The sequence below is a fragment of the Talpa occidentalis genome, unplaced genomic scaffold (genome assembly GCF_014898055.3).
Source record: "Talpa occidentalis isolate TD23 unplaced genomic scaffold, MPIMG_talOcc4v2.1 talOcc4.9, whole genome shotgun sequence".
NCBI lineage: Eukaryota > Metazoa > Chordata > Mammalia > Eulipotyphla > Talpidae > Talpa > Talpa occidentalis.
This window is the reverse complement of record NW_023605305.1, coordinates 57,363,936-57,384,915: the sequence shown is the minus strand read 5'-3', so window position 1 is coordinate 57,384,915 and position 20,980 is coordinate 57,363,936. Positions and strand designations below refer to the sequence as shown.

Sequence of the window (20,980 nt, the reverse complement as noted above, 5' to 3'; positions counted from 1 at the left end):
GCTGCAGACCTCTCTGACTGTAGCGGAAAACAATGTTGTGGTATCTTGGGCTGGGGTGGGGGTCAGAGAGTATTGGAAGGAAGTTATTGAATAGTAAATTCTCTCTTTTGAATCCTAATGGGGAAATAAAATCTCTTTCAGATTTATAGCAGAGGCAACATGACTTAGAATTTCAGTAACCTAATTATGAGCCCCCTGACACTGTTGGTGGCATCCAAACTTAAACTTAAGGTACAAAGTAGAGTCCTCCTTGGGTGAAACCATCCTTTCCTACCCCCTCTTCCATCTCCACCTGTTTTGTGAATTGCTCAGAATAGGGTGCTCGGCATCTTTCAAAATAGCCTTTCCCCCTCCAGCAATTCATCAGTTACACATAAGGTTTTCCTACCTGGGCACAATTTCCCCTTGTGAGTCTCTGCTTTGGTGAACTGCGGTTCCTGGGGGAGAGAATTTTCATCTGTGGTTCTGAGAATTGGGAGTGACTCTGTGGTGGCTTAGCGGTCCCTGTCAGGGTCATGGTAGGGTCTTTGCATACCTTATTGGAGGGCAAGGCCACAAAACATTTGTCTTTGACCCTATCCCGGCACTTCTTGAGCTAGTTTTTTTGTTTTTGTTTTTTTAATTTGGCTTTATTTATTTAATTTTAAAGATTTATTTATTTATTTTGTAGAAGAACTGGGGTATAGGCCAGACAGAGGTGCAGGGGTAAGAAGATTCACCAAAGAGAATGGTGAGTAGAACGGGTGAACTGACTGAAAGACATTGCTGAGGGGAACAGTGGGCGAGACAGCAGAGGTTTGCTGCGCCATATATAGGTTAGCTCCCCAGCAAGATGTCGAACTCAGGCCTCAGAGGTGATAGAGCTGAGACTTAACTCCTAGGCCACCAGGGAAGTCCTTGAATTAGTTACTGAAAGAAGTAAGGCACCCGGATTGATAAGACAATTACTCAAATCATCTAAAAAGATATCTCTCTTCCATGGGGCCTCCCTTGTGGCACAAGGGGTTAAGCACAGCACTGTGAAGCTATCTGCAGCCTCTGCAACATGAGTTCAATCCCCAGCCAACCAGGGAGCTACCCACATGGTGCATCAGACCTCTCCTGTCTTGCCCGCTGCTCCCCTCAGCAGTGTATTTCAGTCAGTCTGCCTGTTCTGTTCCCCACTTTGTCTCCGGTGAATTCTCTCACCCCCTGTTCCTCTGGCCTGTACCCCAGTTCTTGTATGCATAAATAAATAAATCTATTTTTTTTTTTTTAAAAAAGATCTCTCTTCCTTTTGCTGAAAGTATTTTATTTTTTTAGTAATTGAGGTTTGATCCATAGATTACCATTCCTGTTAATGACTTTATCTGGTTTAAATTGATTATCTTGAAGTCCTAACCTTTACCTTTGTTAAAACAAATCTTTTTGTCTCCAGTGTAAGAGACTAAGGGAACCTCACTGGTGCATTGGCTTTCTGCAATTCTAGACTAGTATTTAAGGAATAAATCTTAGTGGTCAGAGGTGAATTAGTTGGCAGATTCAATGTCTGACCAAATGCTTTCATTTAGAATTTAGTTTGTGCCAAGTAACTTATTTTGGTCTCATAATATAACTATGTATATGGAACTTCATCAGTGATATAAGCCAGTTAATTGTGATAACTTAGTTTTCTGCTTGAAAGTGTAAACGTCCATGAAATTTTGCTATTGAAAAGCATTTGGCAGGTTAGCATGCCCAATGTTTAGGATGCAAGCTCTGGGACCTTATCAGTTTGGTACAAGGCTGGGCACATGGTGAACTTTAATGTGAAATCAGTAAATATCAGCAGAATGATAAACTACTAAATGATAAGAGTATTTAAAATACAAATGCAACCATATGCTATTTTCATATTCCCCCTAAGTGAAAAGTGTACCATTCCCCCCACTCCAATACATGACATGCCTTTCATATTTCGGATCTTTGTGGATTTATTTCTGTTTGGAAGTCATTCAGCTTTTGAAATGTTTAAGCTATCTGTCCTGAATATTGGAGAGCGGGGGCGAGGGGATGTTTGGCTGTAGAATGAATTTGTATGTGTGTATTGGGTGTGTTATGGTTTTTCTAAAGAAGTGCTATTTTAGTTGTCTGTCCTAGTTATTTAGAAAAATGCATTTTTTAATCTAGTATTAAAATAATTCACAGTGTCAGTCCAACATCATTGAACAGTTTGCAATGGTTTCTCATGTTTGCTGCCATGAATACAATAATCTGTTAGTCTATTCATGTGAGTTTGGACAAACTTTAATGTGAAAGAACTGAGATCATTAAAAAGAATTTTTCATAACCTTGGAAGCATTAGTTTTGAAGTGATGACCAACTTAATAGGTGGCCTTAAATTCTGTATATCTTAAATTTTTAAACTTGGTATTATCTTAAATAGCTTTAAAATAGATACCTTTAAATAGATAGATACCTTTAAATTCTGAAAAAGTGTACATTATTTGATCTGGTTAGAAATTTAAAATATACATTTCTCAAGGTTACCAAGATCATATTTATTTTAATTTATATTTAATAGTAATTGGATGGAATAGGTTGTTAAGATGCATTGCCAAAAAATTTATATTTTAAAAATAGGTGGTAAATTGAGTTTCTTCTATATTTAATAACTTTGAGAATGGTAATATAGTTTTATAATCCTACCATTTTATAACTTGACATGAATTCTGTCCTTCTCTGAAGAAAATTTTTACAAATATGGCTTTAATCATTGTTATTCTGCTTAATTTCATAAATACCTGATGGATTTTCTTTTTATTGTAAAGTTTTAAAAATGGCCTATTTTTGGCACTCTAAATTTATTAAGTTTACTTTTGAAATCTTACTGTAGTTTGTAAATTATTCTTCTGAGTATGCATACATTAAAGATACAAAAGCTGTGTAAGAGAATTGTATATATGTCTATAGTCTAGAATACTACTTGAAAAATTGGAGCGGGCTTGTATTTTAGGCAAACTAGCATTAGCATTTAATTATACTACTTTGTCTTTCAAGCAAAGTAACAAGGACAGATGGAGGTCCAGCTTTCCTGTTTTCTGATAAATGCTTTATTTCAGATTGCTGCTATAGTGATGTCTTCATTTGATGCAGATATATTGTTAAGTCCATTTGGCTCTGGCTATTGGTTTTTCTGGGTTTCCATGGTAGGGATGGAGAGCTGTGGTAGAAGTTTGATTTTGTGTCAAATAGAGGACATGTTGTCTGCTCTGCTGTAGAAGAGCCAAGGCTGCCAAAAACAGCTGGAAAAGTATGTTGTGCTAAGATCTTTCTCTTAATTAGTAAATTGGATTAAGATGGTTCTGGAAGTCTTCCAAAGAGTTATTTTAAACTTGGAGTTGCATAGTCAACATGGGGATAGCTTGAGGTACTCTCTCAAGGGTCAGAACATTTTCTAATGTTGCTTCTGCTGTATTGTACACTGTCCTCTCTTGTTTGGCTTACTGTCCTGCCTCCTTTGATTCCACTCTGCCCACGCCTCCAGCCAGATCTCACACTGCTGTAGTCACACAGGCCCTGCGCTTCTTTTCTTTTCTTTTTTTTAAAGATTTATTTATTTACTTATACAAGAACCGGGGTACAGGCCAGATGTGTGGGAGGGTGAGAGGATTCACCAGAGCCAGAGCGGGGTACAGAACAGGCAGACTGACGAAATACACTGCTGAGGGGAGCAGTGGGTGCAACAGGAGAGGTCTGGTGCGCCATGTGGGACCCTCCTCTGGTGGCTGGGAGTGGCCGGGGATCGAACTGGCGCTGCAGAGGCTGCGGGCAGCTTTGCAACCCGCAGCGCCACTGGGGAGGCCCTGTCGTTAGATCTTGGAATCATAGTTCTGTAATGTACAGGGATATCAGACTGTTTTTGCTAGGGGAGGGATTTTTCTATTTTCAGAGTGTTCCTTCATTCATGCAAAAATTTTTGAGCATTGAATACATGTCAGAGTATATTCTAAGTACTGAGGATATGGCATTAAACAAAATATTTCATTTTTTCCCCATTGAGCTAGTAATATTGTAATTGGGGGAGGCAGAAAATAGGTTAACAAATACAAATACAAAATACAAAATAGGTTAACAAAATACAAAATAGGTTAACAAATACAAAATAGGTTAACAAATACATCAATATGTAGTATGTAAGTATGTAACAAATACATCAATATGTGGTATGTAGTATGTATGTAAATACATCAATATGTAGTATGTAAGTTAACAAATACATCAATATGTAGTATGGAGTTCTGGAAAACAATGCAAAGTAGGATAAGAGACTGGTTAAGTGATGGGTATGTGTCATTATGTCATTTTTGATAGAGTGAAAGGTGTAATTGAGATGATAATTAATCAGCTAAATGAAGTACTGGGTGAAGGAGCTTTCTACCAGAGGGAACAACAAATGCAAAGTTACCGAAGCTGGCACTTGTTTGTTCTTTTCGGGATTAAGGAGGCTGATATGAATGCAATAGAATGAGCAATGGAGAGGGAAGTAGGCAGTGGGACAGAGAACTAAGACCTGGTCACACAGGGACTTATACACCAAGGTGAAGACTTTGTCTTGTACTTTAAATGAAATGGGAAGCCATTGGAAGGTTATTATCAGTTAGCATTTTTTTTTTAAGATTTCTATTTATTTATACAAGAACTGGGGTACAGGCCAGATGCGTGGGAGGGTGAGAGAGGATTCACAGGAGGCAGAATGGGGAACAGAACAGGCAGACTGACGAAATACACCTGCTGAGGGGAGCAGCGGGCGAGATAGGCGAGGTCTGCCGTGCCATGTGGGACCCTCCCCTGCTGGCCGGGATCGAACCGGTGCTGCAGAGGCTGTGGACAGCTTCACAGCACTGAGCTCAACCACCTGTGCCACCAGGGGAGGCCCTATCAGTTAGCATTTTTAAAAAATATTTATTTATGCATGCAAAAACTGGGGTACAGGCCAGAGGTGCGGGGGTAGGAGGTAAGAGGATTCACCAGAGACAGTGGGGAACAGAAAAGGCAGATTGACTGAAACACACTGCTGAGGAGAGCAGTGGGCGAGTCAGGAGAGGTCTGCTGTGCAATGTGAGTAGCTCCCTGGCCAGGGATGGAACTCTGTGTTGCAGAAGCTGCGGATAGCTTCATAGTGCTGCAACTTAACCCCTTGCTCCACCAAGGAGGCCCTCAGTTAGCATTTTTAAAAAGTCATTTTAGTTGTGGTAGGCAAAGGAATAATCTGAATGCTACTGAGAGTGAAGTAAGCCGAGAATCCTGTTTAGGTAATTACTAATAATTCTTTTGGTTGACTGATATGCTGAAGATCCCAGAAGCCATCTTTTGATTTTGTAGGTCGATAATTGACATGAACAAAGGAGCCACTTTGATCCTCAAGATCCTTTATTAGTCTGATTTCTTTGGCGAGTTGTCTCCTCTTCACTATGTCAAGATTTGAAAATCAGGGTTCGGAGTGTTGACTCACTGCTTCCTTCCCTTGTCTTTGCTCTTTGATGAGCCATCCGCCAAGGTGACCGTGGCTGTGTAGGGCCATCACTGTGCTTTTCTCTTCTCACAACCGCTGTTGTTCCACAGACTGTTGGGCTCTTCTATTTTGATCATTTGGGAGATATTTGAGATATTGCACTGTGGAACTAGGGTTTCACCAGCTTCATGTTAAATTTGATGCAAAAAATGGAGGGAGGAGAGTGATGCTATTGACTGAGGCAAGAAACATTAGGGCAACAGCATGGTGGTAGGGGAAAGTGTGGTTTTGTACATGTTGAGTTTGGGCTGTCAATGGGAGGTACATATGATCCATCTAGTGGAGATACTCAGGCCTTGGGGGCATCGCTTTGGATACTGTTTTTTCATTCACGGTATTTGTCTGGTAGCCAGCAATCAGAGATAGGGACCTCTTCATAGCCTGTATTTAATGCTGAGGCTGGAGTTAGGGGTGTAGACTTAGTCTGGGAAAGAAAAGGCACCATCTAAATTCAAGGTGAAGGTGGGGCAAAATGATTCTTGAGCTTTTTTCTCAGTAATATGATTCTTTGTGATGTTTTTATTAAAACTTAATTGGCCTGTCAAGAATGTGATTCTTAATGATGCCCTGGAGAGCAGACTTTATCTTTGTTAAAAAAGAATTCAATTTTATAGAAATTTGAAAAATTTGAATTAATGATTTGTTCTGCTGAACCTTATAATTTCTACATGTAAAAAATTGTAATTTTAAATTTAAAGACATTTCCTTCTGAAAATGTTTTTCTTTAAATTCCTATCCTTTTATGAACTTGGCATTCCACTGATAACACTGAGTTGCTTTTACAACTGTGTCAGCAAGGTGCCATCTGCTTAGATTGAGGCTCATGAGAAGAAATGAACCTGTTGTTAGTATTATCCAGTATTCTTTTCAGAAGACTGATGGACTTTTTACCTTTGGTCTCTAAGGAATTGGCGGGCTTTGTGGCTTCCTTTAGTCTTTAGTATACCATGAGCCGTGGAGTTGATCACATATCCTTGTTTTGAACTGTTGGGAGGCTCTGAACCCAATTTGTGGCTCATCTCTAGAAAGTAGTCAGGATTTCTTCCTTGACCTTTTGTATACCATTGTCCAGAATTCTAGACTCCATCTTGGGTGTCCAATCTTACTTTCTCTTTGCCTACTTTATTTTTACATCTGGCTGTGCATATCTTCAAGAGATGCCTTTGTACGTCTTTAGGAGATGAATGGGAACTATTGCCACCATTTTTGAAACCGATATTTAAGGTATTACCCTAAAAAGCATCTACCACACCTCTCCCCCTTCCCAGGGAGCAACAGGGAGGAATGGGAGACAAGAAAAAAGTTTGTAAGTACTTTTTTAAAAAAAAGCTATTTTGAGTGTCTCTTTTCCTCTTTTTAACAGAAGTGGGTGATATGGCAAAGCAGTACATAGAGAAAGGTCTGTTGGTTCCAGATCATGTGATCACACGTCTGATGATGTCAGAGCTGGAGAATCGTCGTGGCCAGCATTGGCTACTGGATGGTGAGTTGAACCTGTGGGCAAACTGGATTTTTGGTTGTCATCTCCTTGCACACTCTCTTAATTTCTTAGTTTGCAAAATATTTTTTCTTTTAAACTTTCAGATATTTATCCAACTTGTCAACATGATAGAAACCCACTGCGATGAAACCTTTTAAGTCCTTTGTCTTCAGATTGTCATCTTAAGAACTATTGACTTAAGCAATTACTTAGTAAAATTCCATTAATATTACAGTTTATGTGGTGCCTTTTATTTCCATAACTAAGTCATCATAAGTATAACATATCATAAACCAGAGGTTTGTTCATCCACAATAAACCACGCAAATTAAAATCATGATTTATGATTTTTTTTACCTGTTAGCAAAGATTGAATGCCTAAAAATTTATTTATTTATTTAAAATGAAATTTTTAAAAAGATTTATTTATTTATTTATACAAGCACTGGGTACAGTCAGAAGCGCAGGAGGGTGAGAGAATTCACCAGAGCCAGAAGGCAGAGCAGAGCAGGCAGACTGACGAAGTACACTGCTGAGGGGAGCAGCAGGCGGCAGGAGAGGTCTGTGCGCCATGTGGGACCCTTTCCTGGCGGCCAGGGATCGAACCGGCGCTGCGGAGGCTGTGGGCAGCTTTGCAACCCAGCGCTCAACCGCTGTGCCACTGGGGAGGCCCAGAATGCCTAAAAATTTATTATTGAGAATATAGGAAATAAGTATTATAAAACTGGTAACTTTAGAGACCAGTTTAGCAAACTTTAAACATTTGGACTCAGTAATTCCTTCTTGTCTAAAAATATGTCTTGGGAGGGTGTTTATTTCAGCATTATTTATAAAAAGCAAAAAACTGGTAACAGCCTAGTATGTATCATAAGGATACCTTATATTTTGTTATGTTTATTAACCAAATAATGTGTACTGTATGTGTTATGATAGAGCTCTGAGATAAACTGCCAATTGAGAAAAAGCTAATTGCAATATAGTGTTGCAGTATAGTAGACAAACTATTGTCTCGGTAAAAATAGAGGGATAGTATGATATTACTCTCTATACTTTCTATATATACAAACACAGTCTTATCTCTCCTTAAAAGCATGTCAAAACCTGAGAATATTGCACTCTTGGTAAGGATTAAGTTTGGGGAAGAGACTTAACTTTAGCTGTGTATATCCTTTAGTATCATTTGGTAAATAATACATGAACCTGATTTAAAAATTGACCATTGATTCTACACGAGGATGGTTGAACAGGAAGTTGTTGGCTAAAGGAATCACCAGAGAGTTGTTAAGTAGAGGCACAACTCGAGCAGATTTGTGTCTTTGAAATTTTGTTATCAGTACAGGAGAGATTAGGTGCAGAGGTGGGAAAGTGGTGGTGATTAGAAGCTAAATAAGAGGTTGTTAAATAATTTTTTCCAAGGAATGTTGAAGGTCTGAATTTGAGTAACAGAAGTGAAATGGGAAGGAGGTGCCATTCCTGAGAGAATGGATGAAGATTGACAGGTGCAGGCATTGTGACTGATGTTAGGTATTACACCCTTTGATTCCCCTTTGAGCTTTTTGAGTTTCTTGGCTATAATCACCTTTCCTATGCTTCTCCAGGGCACATTAATTTCTCCAGACTCTGTATATTTAATGCACAAAAGCTGGCTCCCTTCTACTTGTATGGGGTTTTGCCATGACTGATAAACTTTGATTTTGCTACCACTTAACATCTAATTGCTGTAGTTTGAGTTACTTTGTTTTCAAATTTTTATTGGACTACCATTGGTTTATATACTTGTTAGTAGTTTGTAAATATAGAATCTCCCCTCTAGTCTGAGTTACTTAAGTTTTCTCACTTTGTAAAATAAACTTGTATAGTTTTAGTAAATTTAAAATCGTTTTTTAAAATTTTTTTTATTTTTTAAAAGATTTATTTATTCATTTGTACAAAAACTGGGTACAGTCAGAAGCGCGGGAGGGTGAGAGAATTCACCAGAGCCAGAGCAGAGAGCAGTGCAGGCAGACTGACGAAATACACTGCTGAGGGGAGCAGCGGGCGGCAGGAGGGGTCTGAGGGCCATGTGGGACCCTCACCTGGTGGCTGCGGGCAGCTTTGCAACCCAGTGCTCAACCGTGTTTTTTTTTTTTTTAAGATTTATTTATTTTTATACAAGAGCTGGGGTACAGGCCAGAGGTGTGGGAGGGTGAGAGGATTCACCAGAGACAGAGCGGGGAGCAGAACAGGCAGAAGGACTGAAGTATACTGCTGAGGGGAGCAGCGGGTGAGACAGGAGAGGTCTGGTGCGCCTTGTGGGAATCTCCCTGGGAGGCTAGGAATTGAACTCTTGCTGCAGAGGCTGCGGACAGCTTCACAGTGCAGCGCTCAACCCACTGCGCTACTGGGGAGGCCCTAAAATCTGTTTTTAAATGGATCGTCTATGTTAAAATCCTTTGGTAATAACCACTAACCTGGGTCAGTGCTGACTGCCTGTTTTGAATCCTAGCTCTGTCATTTACTGGTATTTTGTGTGACCTTGGGCAAGTCATCTTACCTTTCTGTGCATCATATGCCTCGTAACAATCGGGGATTCAAAAAAGATTTGTAAGAATGAGGTCAGTGGATCTATGTAAAGTCCCTGGAGAGTCATCTAGTAAGTGCTATAACAGTGTGAGGTTTTAATATTGTTTGTTTTCGTACATGATGTTCAGGTTCTAAATAAATATTTTTTGGTGACAGTGTAAAGTGTTGAGTTAAAAAAAATAGCTTTAAAAATATTTAGTCAAACGAAGTTGGGAAGTCAGTTCCAGTTATGGAATGTTTTATGTATCTTTTTATTGCTTTGCTTTTGCCATAATGCTTCCTCTCAGGGACTGAAGTTCTTTTACATCATAGACCTGTTTTTAGTCAAGTACGTCACTCTCTGAACTGATTTAGTTTGTATCTTTCTCCTTGAAAGCCCATCTGGTCATTTTTTCAGTTGTGAGTTTTCTTTCAAGCTCTGGAATAAATCCACTTGGCAAAGTGAGGGTTGTCGGGAATGGTTGGTTCTGTGTTCAGCTGTAAAAGCCTTATGCTGTGGGGCACACGCTCTGCGGAGGGTGTGCATGTGCTAAAGGTGATTGAACGTGGAAAGGTCAAGAAGAGAATCGTGATGATGGATGACTCATCATCTAGATCCATATGGCTGTAGAGAAGCATTCTGCAAATGGTGGGTGGAAAGTGGAGAGGATGCAAGCCACGGTGGTGTTGTGGAAGACAGGGATGGTGAGTGCACTGAGGTTTGGTCAGCTGTGTCCTTGCAAAAAAAATGCTCAGCATTCCCTTGCCTCACAGTGTACTTTCCAGCTGGGTGAGAAACACACGTATGTGTTTTTACACACATTATATATTGCCCCCCCTTTTCCTTTAATTTCCTTGGAAGTCAATGTGTTACAGCAGTTTTTTCTAAAAATAGTTTTCCTTAATTTTCAAGACAAATATTCTACCAGAGGAATGTAATGGACAAGCCTTCTTATTTTATTATAAAACCATGTGTTGTTTTTGTTTTTGAGTTGCATTGAGAAAATATTTATTGCTGACTGGGTGATCTTAAGGTGAGATAGTAACTAGGGAACAATCTAACAGTTCTTTAAAGCAAATGAAGAATTCTTCACTTTCTAGAAAAACTTTGACTTCACTGCAACTCAACACCTAATTGCTGTAGTTTGAATTACCTTGTTTTTAAATTTTATTGGACTACCGTTGTTTTACATAGTTAGTATTTTGTAAATATAGGATCTCCCCTCTAGTATGAATTATATAAGTTTCCTCACCTTGTAAAATAAACTTGTATAGTTTTAGTAAATTTAAAATCTGCAGTGGGGCCTCCCCGGTGACACAGCAGGTAGAGCGCTGCACTGTGAAGCTGTCCGCAGCCTCTGCAGTTCGGATTGGATTCCTGGAGGCAAGGGAGATTCCCACACGATGTGGCGGACCTCTCCTGGCTCGCCCACTGCTCCCCTCAACAGTGCTTTCAGTCTGTCTGCCTGTTGTGTTCCCCACTCTGACTCTGGTGAATCCTCTCACCCTCCCGCAACTCTGGCCTGTACCCCAGCTCTTGTATAAATAAATAAATCTTTAAAAAAAAATAAATAAAATCTGGCAGTATGGTGGGATCAGCAAGCAAGTGTGTTAATAGGCTTTTTCTTAATAGGCTTTTTCATTTCTAAACTGGGCTGCCAACCTGTGTCTTTAAATAGTAACCTTAAAGTTCTCCAACTTTATTCTAATTTATCTTCAGGTAGCAAGAGGCTTGCAATATGATTTTAGGAGCAGGTATCACAGTCTGGTTTCACAGAAAATAGCTTTAAATTTTGGATTTATAAGTGGAATATAATTTAAACCTTTTTATTAAAGATAATATATCTTTAGAAAAGGAATCGTTCAGTCTGTGGTCACATGGTTTGTTTCCCAGTGAGCTAACTGGTGCTATCTATAGGTAATCCTGGAGATTAAAAAAAAAAAAAAAAAGAAAAAAAGCTGAATTACAAGCTGCTTAAATGTGTGCAGTATTTGTGTATGTTTGTTTTCCCTGAGAGTTAAATGATCTCAGACCTGAAATATTCCAGGGTAAATGTTCACTCCAAGTTTTTGGTAGCCAAATAAAAAGGTTACCAGGATAATAAAAAAGGATGTTGGGAAACCAAATTACAGATACTCTGAAGTATTTTGTCCTGGTTTTGTAAATGGACTTCACTATACTGGACAGGTACATAACTACTCTGACTTTATCCATCCCCTCCATATTTTTTCTTTCTGAATCAGACCTTTGAATAGTGTTACAACCCACTGGGCAACATATGCCTACAGAAAAAGTCAGTAATCACACATCTTCTGAATCACATCTTGTAGGAAATGACAAGGGCATTTTTTTTTCTGTTGCCCTTGTGAATATGGCATATGTTTCAAGAATAAAATGTGTAATAGGTTTGTCTAGAACGTCGTTGGAAGACATTCATTCTCATTTTTTAAGATTCTTTTTTTTTTTTTTTTTTTTTTTGCGTAGAAGAACTGGGGTGAAGGCCAGAGGCAGTGCGGGGAGGGGTGAGAGAATTCAGCGGAAGCAGAATGGGGAGTAGAGCAGGTAGATATTTACTGATTGAAGCTCTGTTGGTTCAACAAACATTTGTAATTCATAGGTAATGGGAGAAATACCTGGGCATTTGTAAAGTGAGTTAAGTACAAGTATGACTGACGTGCACTGGGATAGTGGTAGTGAAGGAAAAAAGAAGAAAATTAGAGAGAGAGCAGAGGTAAAGCAATCTCGTTTTGGAGCTCCTGATGGAGAAGTGGAAGGTATGTTACCAAGCAGTCATTGTCCAGATAGGATACATCTGTGTTCTGGGAAGTAAAGCGAGATTTTTATAAGTCAGGAACCATATTCCAGGTGAAAATGACAGCATGAATAAAACAGTGTGGTATCCATTAGTTTGTTTTTTTTTTTTTTTAAGATTTATTTATTTATTTATACAAGCACTGGGTACAGTCAGAAGTGCGGGAGGGTGAGAAAATTCACCAGAGCCAGAGCAGAGAGCAGAACAGGCAGACTGACGAAGTACACTGCTGAGGGGAGCAGCGGGCGGCAGGAGAGGTCTGCGAGCCATGTGGGAACCTCACCCAGTGGCTGGGGATCGAACCGGCGCTGCAGAGGCTGTGGGCAGCTTCGCAACCCAGTGCTCAACCGCTGTGCCACCGGGGAGGCCAATATCCATTAGTCTTAATGCCACATTCCTGTAGACCCTGTAGACAGCATAAAAATGTCTGATAGTTTTTTATTTTGCATTCAAATTTCTCATTTGAGAAGACAATTTGGGTAACAGCCCTTGAATGAATGTTGTTTTTCTCATTTTCTTTGGGGGCACGTTATTGTCATTTATTATTATTTTGGTGCTTTGAATGTAGACTTTGTTCAAGGTGTCTGTTTAATGTTTGTGTTTTGTTTTTGCTTTGGTTTCATGAAGGATCAGTGACTATTTGTTGAGTTTGGTTGATATAGAAAATTGTTATGGCCACATAGCCATACTAGTCTGCATAAGGATGTATCTTAGTGATTTTTTAAAATCATTTCCTTGGAAGAAGGAATTATAAAAACTAAGAGTTATGGTTGATCATACTTCCTAACAAGATTGCTAAGTATTTAGATGTGAATAAAAGGATTTGTAGATATTATAATTAAATTGGGGTTGAATAGTTTACTGCAGGAGAACATGACTTCACCAGCGGAAGAGGAATACAAAGAAGAAAAATGGTCTGCATCTACCTTAAGTAAGTTGAGGTTAACACTTCTCCAAACAGTAATAATGGTCGGGTTACACAGAAAAGGTCATTAATTAGAGGGATTAAAGGAACCAAATGACACATGACTTGAAATTTAGCATTCTCCCATCTTATCCAAAGGGCATCATCTGGTATATATAACTGTTAATTCCATTAAAACTGTTTCAACCCCTTTGTTAATGGTCCCAGGTGATTGTGTAAATCTCTTATGGTTTCAAGTATTCATAATTTTTTTTAAACTAAACATATTTGTTGAGCCTCAACTCTGTACAGGCACTGCCCAGATGCATGTTAGAACAACAAACATGGGCAAGAATTGGCCCTCTTGGCATTTAGAATCTGGTTGTGATTCAACCTTTGCGCTACTTACTGAGGATGTCTTTTTATTTCTATGATTGAAATATAATCTAGGAGAACTTTGGCTTTTATCTGATGACTTTTCACATATGTAGTGTTCCCTTTGGCACTCTTGAACTCAGAATATCTGACTAAGAGCCCTTGGAATTCTCTTTTCTTCATTTGCTTGGTTCTGTTTTGAGATCCCCATCCTCATATCCAGTTTTGGTGACTTTTTTTCTGATTGCTCTGCTACCTCAGGGTGAGGAACAGTGTAAACATAGCAGACAATCCTGACTTTGTTGACTTCTTGTTTACAAACAATGACCAGATTTTAACATGTAAGCATTAAGAGCCCTATGGAAAACATATGTACACAGAGATTTAAACCTATCATAGAAAAACTTGCTTCAGAGATCAAAGAACAAATTGAAAAGACATTTTGTCTGTGAGTGGCCCTATGAAAGGGACCTTCGCCCCACCATGGAAGGAAGAACATGCTTCCTGACTTCATTGCTACAGGAAAACCAAATGCTGCATAAACCATTCATATATAGGAACTTGGTAGCAGTGGTGGGTGATGAAAGGTGAGAAGTAGCCCAGAGGGGAAACTGATTGATCCTGTTTTAGGGGTGAGAGAGACAGCGACTAGGCAGTTTTCCCAGAGAAGGTGGCAGCAGGAGCTAAATCTTCAAAGTCGGAATAAAGCTTATTCTAGTTGCAGGGACCATCATGCATAAAAAGCATTGAGGCATGAAGCAACATGGTGTTTTCTGGAAATCACAGTAGTTGGATAATCCTTGTCAAAAATATGAGCAGATGAGACTGGGAAAATGGTCAGGGCAAATGTTAAAACACTTGGTGAAATTCAAAACCACGAAGGCGAATAAGCATTAGAGTTAATATTAAAAATGAGTTAGAAGAAAGTTAAAAATAAAATTTAAAGCCATGAGTTGGAGTCAACTTGTTTGTTAACTTTCTTTCCAACTAACACTTAAAAATTAACTAGATAAATTTTCAATTCCAATAAACTTTAGATATCTGGTTTCTTTATATTTGGGTATGTTTTCATGTTTTCCGATGCATTGACCCATTTGCTATCACTACTTAATTAGAAATCTATAAAGTAAGGCATGGGGTGAAACTTTGTTCAAATCCTAATTTTAGATGTTAGGAGAGTCTTCTTCCCTAATGTGTGAAGCAGGTATCTTGGGAAGGGAAAAATTAAGAAAACTCATTGCAAAGCTTTATCCAAAGCATCTGAGGATACCACGCTAGAGTAATAGCAGAACAGAATTATCGTGCATTTAATATGCACAAAGCTCCATGCTAAGAAAGCAATGGTGTGTTGGGAAAAGCATTAGTTTAGGAATCAGACCTGAACAGCTTAGCTTTGTAGTCTTGAGTGAGCAAAGTTAACTGTCTTGTATTCCTATCATCCAGAAAATAGGAGTATCTATAACATAGGTTTGGAACTTCTAGCATTTTTCTCCCTTTTGAATATGATTTCCTTCCTCTATTAGCCTCTTGAATTGTTTCTTTTCCATAGAAAAGAATTGTTTTTTGATCTGCAATTAATTTCTTACTTTTCAGGGACATCCCTAATATCTTTTTTGCCCATGTGGAATGCCAGTTATATTGGAAATATTATATTGAATGTTCTTTGTCTATATCATATTTTGTTGAAATTTTTCTTGCTTCTGTGCTTCCTTTTGCCTTCATGTATGTGCAGATCTTTAATCTGGAGGGCATGAGGAGATCAAAACTTTGTTTATATTTTATAACTGCTTCATAATTTCTTCATGTGCCTTGTATACTCAGGCTGCAGGGCCTTGGCACTTACTATGTCCTCTACCTCCAGGCATCCACGTGGGTTGCTGCATTCAGATCTCTACTCAGATATTTTTTTCTTCAGATAGTTCTTCCTGTACCACCTTATCTATCCATATCACTCTTTCATACCTTATGATCATGTGACATTATGTGTTTACCTGCATATTTGATGTACCTTCTTTACATGGTCACACCAATGCAGGTCTTGGGAAGCAGGCCTACCTGTTTTAGCCATGGCTTTATTGAAAAGGCTTACAACTGTGTTGGACACATAGAAAAATTTTATAAATATACATCTGATGATAGAAAGGTCTCACTCTCAGCCTGGAGCTGATTCTGTGTAGGGATACTTGGCCTTTTCATTTCCTTTGCGGTGAAAATACTGGCCTTTAGTGAAACCATTTACAAATTACTTTTTTCTCAATTGAGGTATGGTGGGGACAATCTTTCTGGAATTTTTTATAGAGGGCTATGTGTGAATAACAAGCAAGCAGAATTCACAAATAGAAGAGACTTTAAGCAAGGGACTTGCAGACAACAGCTTCCTCCTAGTGTGGCATGGATCTTCCCTCTCTGGGCAGAGGGCTCAGTTATTTTATTACACATTCTTTAAGCAAAAGGTGTTTAAACTAATAGTTTCATCTATGTTCTTAAGTAGGGAAAACCATCACACTGGTGCCGGAGGATCTCAATGCCGCTGTGGAATTTCCCTAAAATGCTTAAATAGGAATTCTTTCACCTTTTTATTTCCCTAAGCCACTTTGAAGAACCAACCTTGTGGTTAAAACCCTCATTTTCTGGAGTATTTGTCTTCTCTTTGTCAGTGGATCACTAAATAGTGATTATAGCTTATCTGGGTTTTTTGAATCACTACCTACTCACCCATGACTTCTGGAAAGCAGGACCTACTTGCTACTAATCTTTTGAATTCTAAGATTATATATAGTAGAGTAATTCCAGTGTCCCAGGAAACTTGCGTGAATAGAGAGTGAGTCCCAACACAGCAGAAAACATGGTACTTAAAAGTGAAACAGTATAGGCTATGTCTGCCAACATCTGGAGCACTGCTGCCACTTAGTCTTTTCACCATCCCTTAATCAAAACTGAAGGAATTAGAAGGTAGAGGTCTGAGATACATGTGCAAATACATATTGTGTTAACAGATAAGGTTATTTTAAGATGGGAGAGAAAGCTTTTCATAAAACAGGTATTGATGGTGATTAATTTTGACTTGCTATTAAGGCTTCTGGTTGGTGTTGGGAATCATTTGAACCCCTGGGTTAGGGGAAGGCTATGGCAGAACTATGGCCTGCTTTTGGCTTCAGCTAATCATTCAGTGATTAATTGTGGTGAACAATGGCTTGCATTTGCAACTTGGTTCTTGCTTTCCCCACAACTGGGAAGAGATGGGTGGTCAGAGGCAACCACTTTGGCCCAAGATCTTAATGGAGTTAGGAAGGGGGCCCGATGCTTTCTGACTGTTTCATAAGCTGCCAGTCCCAGGCAGCTATTGGATGAAGTTGCCCTTCAGAATTGCTCATTTATTTTCATCAAGCAGAGGGCTGGCTTTCCTGCCTGGGAATGTGGTGGTGGACTCTCTGGCTCAGTGCCCCCTCTGGAGCAAGCGCACTCTAAATTAGAAAAACAGAAGCGGCCTAGTTCCTACTCCTTTCCACTGCCTCAGCTTGTTGCTGTGGCTCCTCTTGCTTCAGTTACCTCCCTCAGGCTCTTGGCATGGCTCCGAGGAGCAGGTGCCAAGGCCCAAGTGGGAACACAGCACCCCTCAAGAATTTAGTGATACCTTCCCGCTCCTAGTGAAACTGTTTGGGGGTCTTAAAAACCTGCAGGCACCATGCTTAGTGATCGAAGGTGACAGAATCTGGGGAGAAATGTAAGTACATAAAACTCAGTTTTCAGCATGAATTGTTTGATTGGACAGGACCGGGCAGCTTTTCGAGGCCTGGTTTGGAGGCGAGGCGTAGGGATAGCCTGGTGAGGAAGCACAAGGTAGATTTTTCCCAGATGAGAAGCCAGGCAATGCTATAGTCTCATATGTATGGCAGGGAAGAAGGCAAACTTTCCAAGCTTAAATATGATCTTTATTTTCCTTTATTGAGTTTCCTTGTTTCCTCAACTATTAATGGAATATATTCACTGGGAATAGGTTGTCTAAGGAGCGTGGAATACTGCTAGTCATTTAGAGGGCCTGTCTTTGAGGATTACTTTTAAGTTGAAAATTGAAAGGCAACCCACAACTTTGTAGCTGTTCTCTCCAAGTGCTAAAATCACGAATGCTGCCACCTGTTGGCAAAATTTGAGTGCGCAGCTTGGTCAGCAATTGCTGATGGTCAGAAACACCCGATCCAAGTGCATTCTGACTATATCTCAAGCTGTTCTGGAATAAACACAGCCCTAGCCCTCAAAGAGCTCCTCATTTAGTAGGGCCTACAAGCAAGTGTATTTAAAGAGCAGCACACATCCACAACCAGAGTGGCAAATTCTCCTTTGGCCCAGCAATGTGAGCAATGACATGCCTAGTCTAAATCTCTTTACTGAGACAAGATAGTCTCTTAGAATGCATTCGCTTAAACACTTTACATATCCATTTTCATCTTTTCATATTCAGAATGACTATCCTTATTTAGATACAGATTTTGTTATAAGATTGCCACAGGTCATGTTTTAACATGTCACACACCTGCTATTTTCCTTTTTCAGATGCCCATATCCTATCAATTCACAGCACCAGGGGAGTGAGTTTCATATAAAGAGTAGATTTCCAGAAGAGAACCTGATCATGAATGTTAACGAGAAGTACATTTGAGAGCAAAATGCTGTAAGCACACCCCACATGTCAATATGAGCATCTCAGGTCCTCATGCAGGGACACGTTTCCTTGATCATTGATTTCCATTAGTCTTCATGCTGTGATAATATGTACAGCTGGATAGAGACGCTGCTAAAAGTGATTTCAGAGGCGCTGGTCAGATTGCACCTTATCTAGCATTCTGCTTTTGACAGCTGATTGATGTGAGAATTCTGAATTATTTTGATGATGTGCTCAACCCAGCTTGAGATACTGATGTAAATCAATTCAGGAAATGCTGGAGCTATGAGGGATACCATTTCCCATTGTGTGCCAGGGATCTGTTTGGATCTCTAAACTGAAGAATATCTTATTTTGAGAACCTCGTAGGTAGATAAATACTGATGCCCACTTCATGGGACTTTGCCTTTTGTCTTAACTAGAGTGACAGCCCCTTTCCAGGACCAGTGACCCGCCAGACCTATGACACTGCATCCCAATTTCAGTGTGAGCCCCAGTCCAGCCACAGGGCCTTTGTGTCCATGTTAGCAACTGAAGCAGCATACCTTCCCTGAAAATCTTACTTTTTCAGGCTAGTTCTTTCTGACTGCCTTTTATCTCTGTGATTCTTGGTGACTGATGGGAAGGTAAGTCATTCTCCAGTGGCCTTTTTTCTTTTCATCCTTTTCTCTTTTGCTATGAACTGATACCTCTCCCCCGCTTCATCTTTGCCACAATTTCCCATCTACCCTCTGGAATTCATTTTCCTTATAATTTCTCCACCTGGCTCTCCCCGTGCTCTGTCTTTGCGGGATGTTCCTCTACCATCTGCTTTAATGAAAACCTTAGGATGTTACTATCTTTTCTTATTGATAAGACTGATTTTCTCATATAGAAACTTGTCGACCAAGGGGTATTATTCTTTCTTCCCACCACCTCTCTCGTACTTTTATAAAAATTCAAGTTTACCTTTTCTCTTTTGTGTTATTCTGGTCATCAAGCTGACTATTTGTGTTTTTTATTTCCAGTCCCACCTTGCCTTCATTTTTCCCCAACCAGTATTGGCCTTTATTCCGTGTCACTCCTCACACCCCAGTATAAAGGCTGTTTGTTGAATTATTATTGGAATGTGAACTTGGAATCCATCTGATTCTGCTTCTCCCCAATCTGAGTTGCCTGGACTCTGTGAATACTTCTAGAAATCGGGTGCTCACTAGTGGAATAATGAAGCTATCACTTTTTGGATTTGGCTTCTCTTGTAACTCTCATAGCTTGCATTGGATTAGCACCTTTAAAGCTATGTCCATATGCTCCCTCAAGGTACTATCAGCAGCTTAATGTTGTCTGTTCTGAATTTACCATTCTATAACCCACATTAAAGCTCATCATGATAAGATATTGAACTAGATCAGGAGAGTAGATTTAGAAGCTTCACATTAAAAAAAGTAAAAAATAAAATAAAAGGGAGGTAAGTGATGAAAGAACGGTCAGCAGATAACCTCAGAGTGCTAAGCTCACAGGAGTGGCAGCTGTGCTGTGCCCAGGTTCTAAGCTTGTTGAGGGTGAGCTCCTTTCTGCCTGGAATCTGTGTGATTAACAACTAAAAATGCTGAGCTGAAAAGATGGCAGGATCACAGAGCACCAGTGACCACAAAACTCATGATCATAAATCTCAGAAAGGGGATTAAATATGGGTGAGATGGGTGGTGAGGGCTTTCCTTCCTGTTGCCTTTAATTGATTGAGAAACCAGATGAACCCCAAAAATCTCTACCAACAACAGCCATTTATGAGACCCACAATGTGTCTAGCACTTTGCATCTTAAAAATTTTATCCTTTATTTTCTCTATTAATCCTCAAAACTGCCCTATGCAGTAGGCATTATACTTTTACAGGCTGAGTTGTGTGCCCCCCTCGCCTCAGAATATGACTATGATTTCGCAATAAACTCTTTTTATTTATTTATTCATTTGCATGGAAGAATTGGGGTGTAGGCCAGGGGTGTGGGGGCGTGGTGAGAGGGTTCATCAGAGACAGTGTGGGTAACAGAACAGGCAGATCTAATGAAATACACTGCTGAGGGGAGCAGTGGGTGAGATAGGTCTGCTGCACCATATGTGGGGTAGTTCCCTGGCTGGGGATGGAACACAGGCTATAGCTGTGATAGCACAGAGACTTAACCCTGGGGCCACCGGGGATGCCCCTGCAATAAACCCTTTAAAGAGGTAATTAAGTTCAAAATGAAGTCATTGGGGTGGGCCCTAATGTAATATGACAAGAAATAAGAGGAAATTTGGGTACATGCACACATATAAGAAAGACCCTATGAACATACAGGGAGAAAGTGGCCCTTAGAAAGCCAAGGAGAGAAGCCTCCAAAGAAACCAGCCCTACAGACACCTGGATCTCAGACTTTGAGCCTTAAGGACTATGAAAAAATTCAATTTCCTTTGTTTAGGTTACCCTTCCTGTGTTAAGCCACTTTCGGCCTAGCAAATTAATACACCCTTGTTTCCTATCTGAGAAAACTAAGGATCCGCAAGATTGTGTGAACATTCTCATTCTTTGGCTTGGTTGATCTAGGGTTAAATCCAAGTGTGGGACCTCCCTGATGGTGCAGGGGTTAAAGTCTCAGCGCTATCAAGCTATTGCCAGGAGCTAGCCCACATGGCCGCTGTAGACCTCTCTTGTCTTGC

General features: G+C 39.8%; 1 protein-coding gene across 1 annotated transcript in view; it reads left to right on the top strand.

Annotated features, from left to right (window-relative positions):
• LOC119236450 (adenylate kinase 4, mitochondrial) overlaps positions 1 to 20,980 on the top strand; it is a 54,223-nt gene that overhangs the window by 25,491 nt on the left and 7,752 nt on the right. The window contains exon 2 of the mRNA XM_037500282.2: positions 6,897 to 7,016. Within this exon, the coding sequence (XP_037356179.1) occupies positions 6,897 to 7,016 (120 nt within the window). The remainder of the gene's footprint in view (positions 1 to 6,896; positions 7,017 to 20,980) is intronic.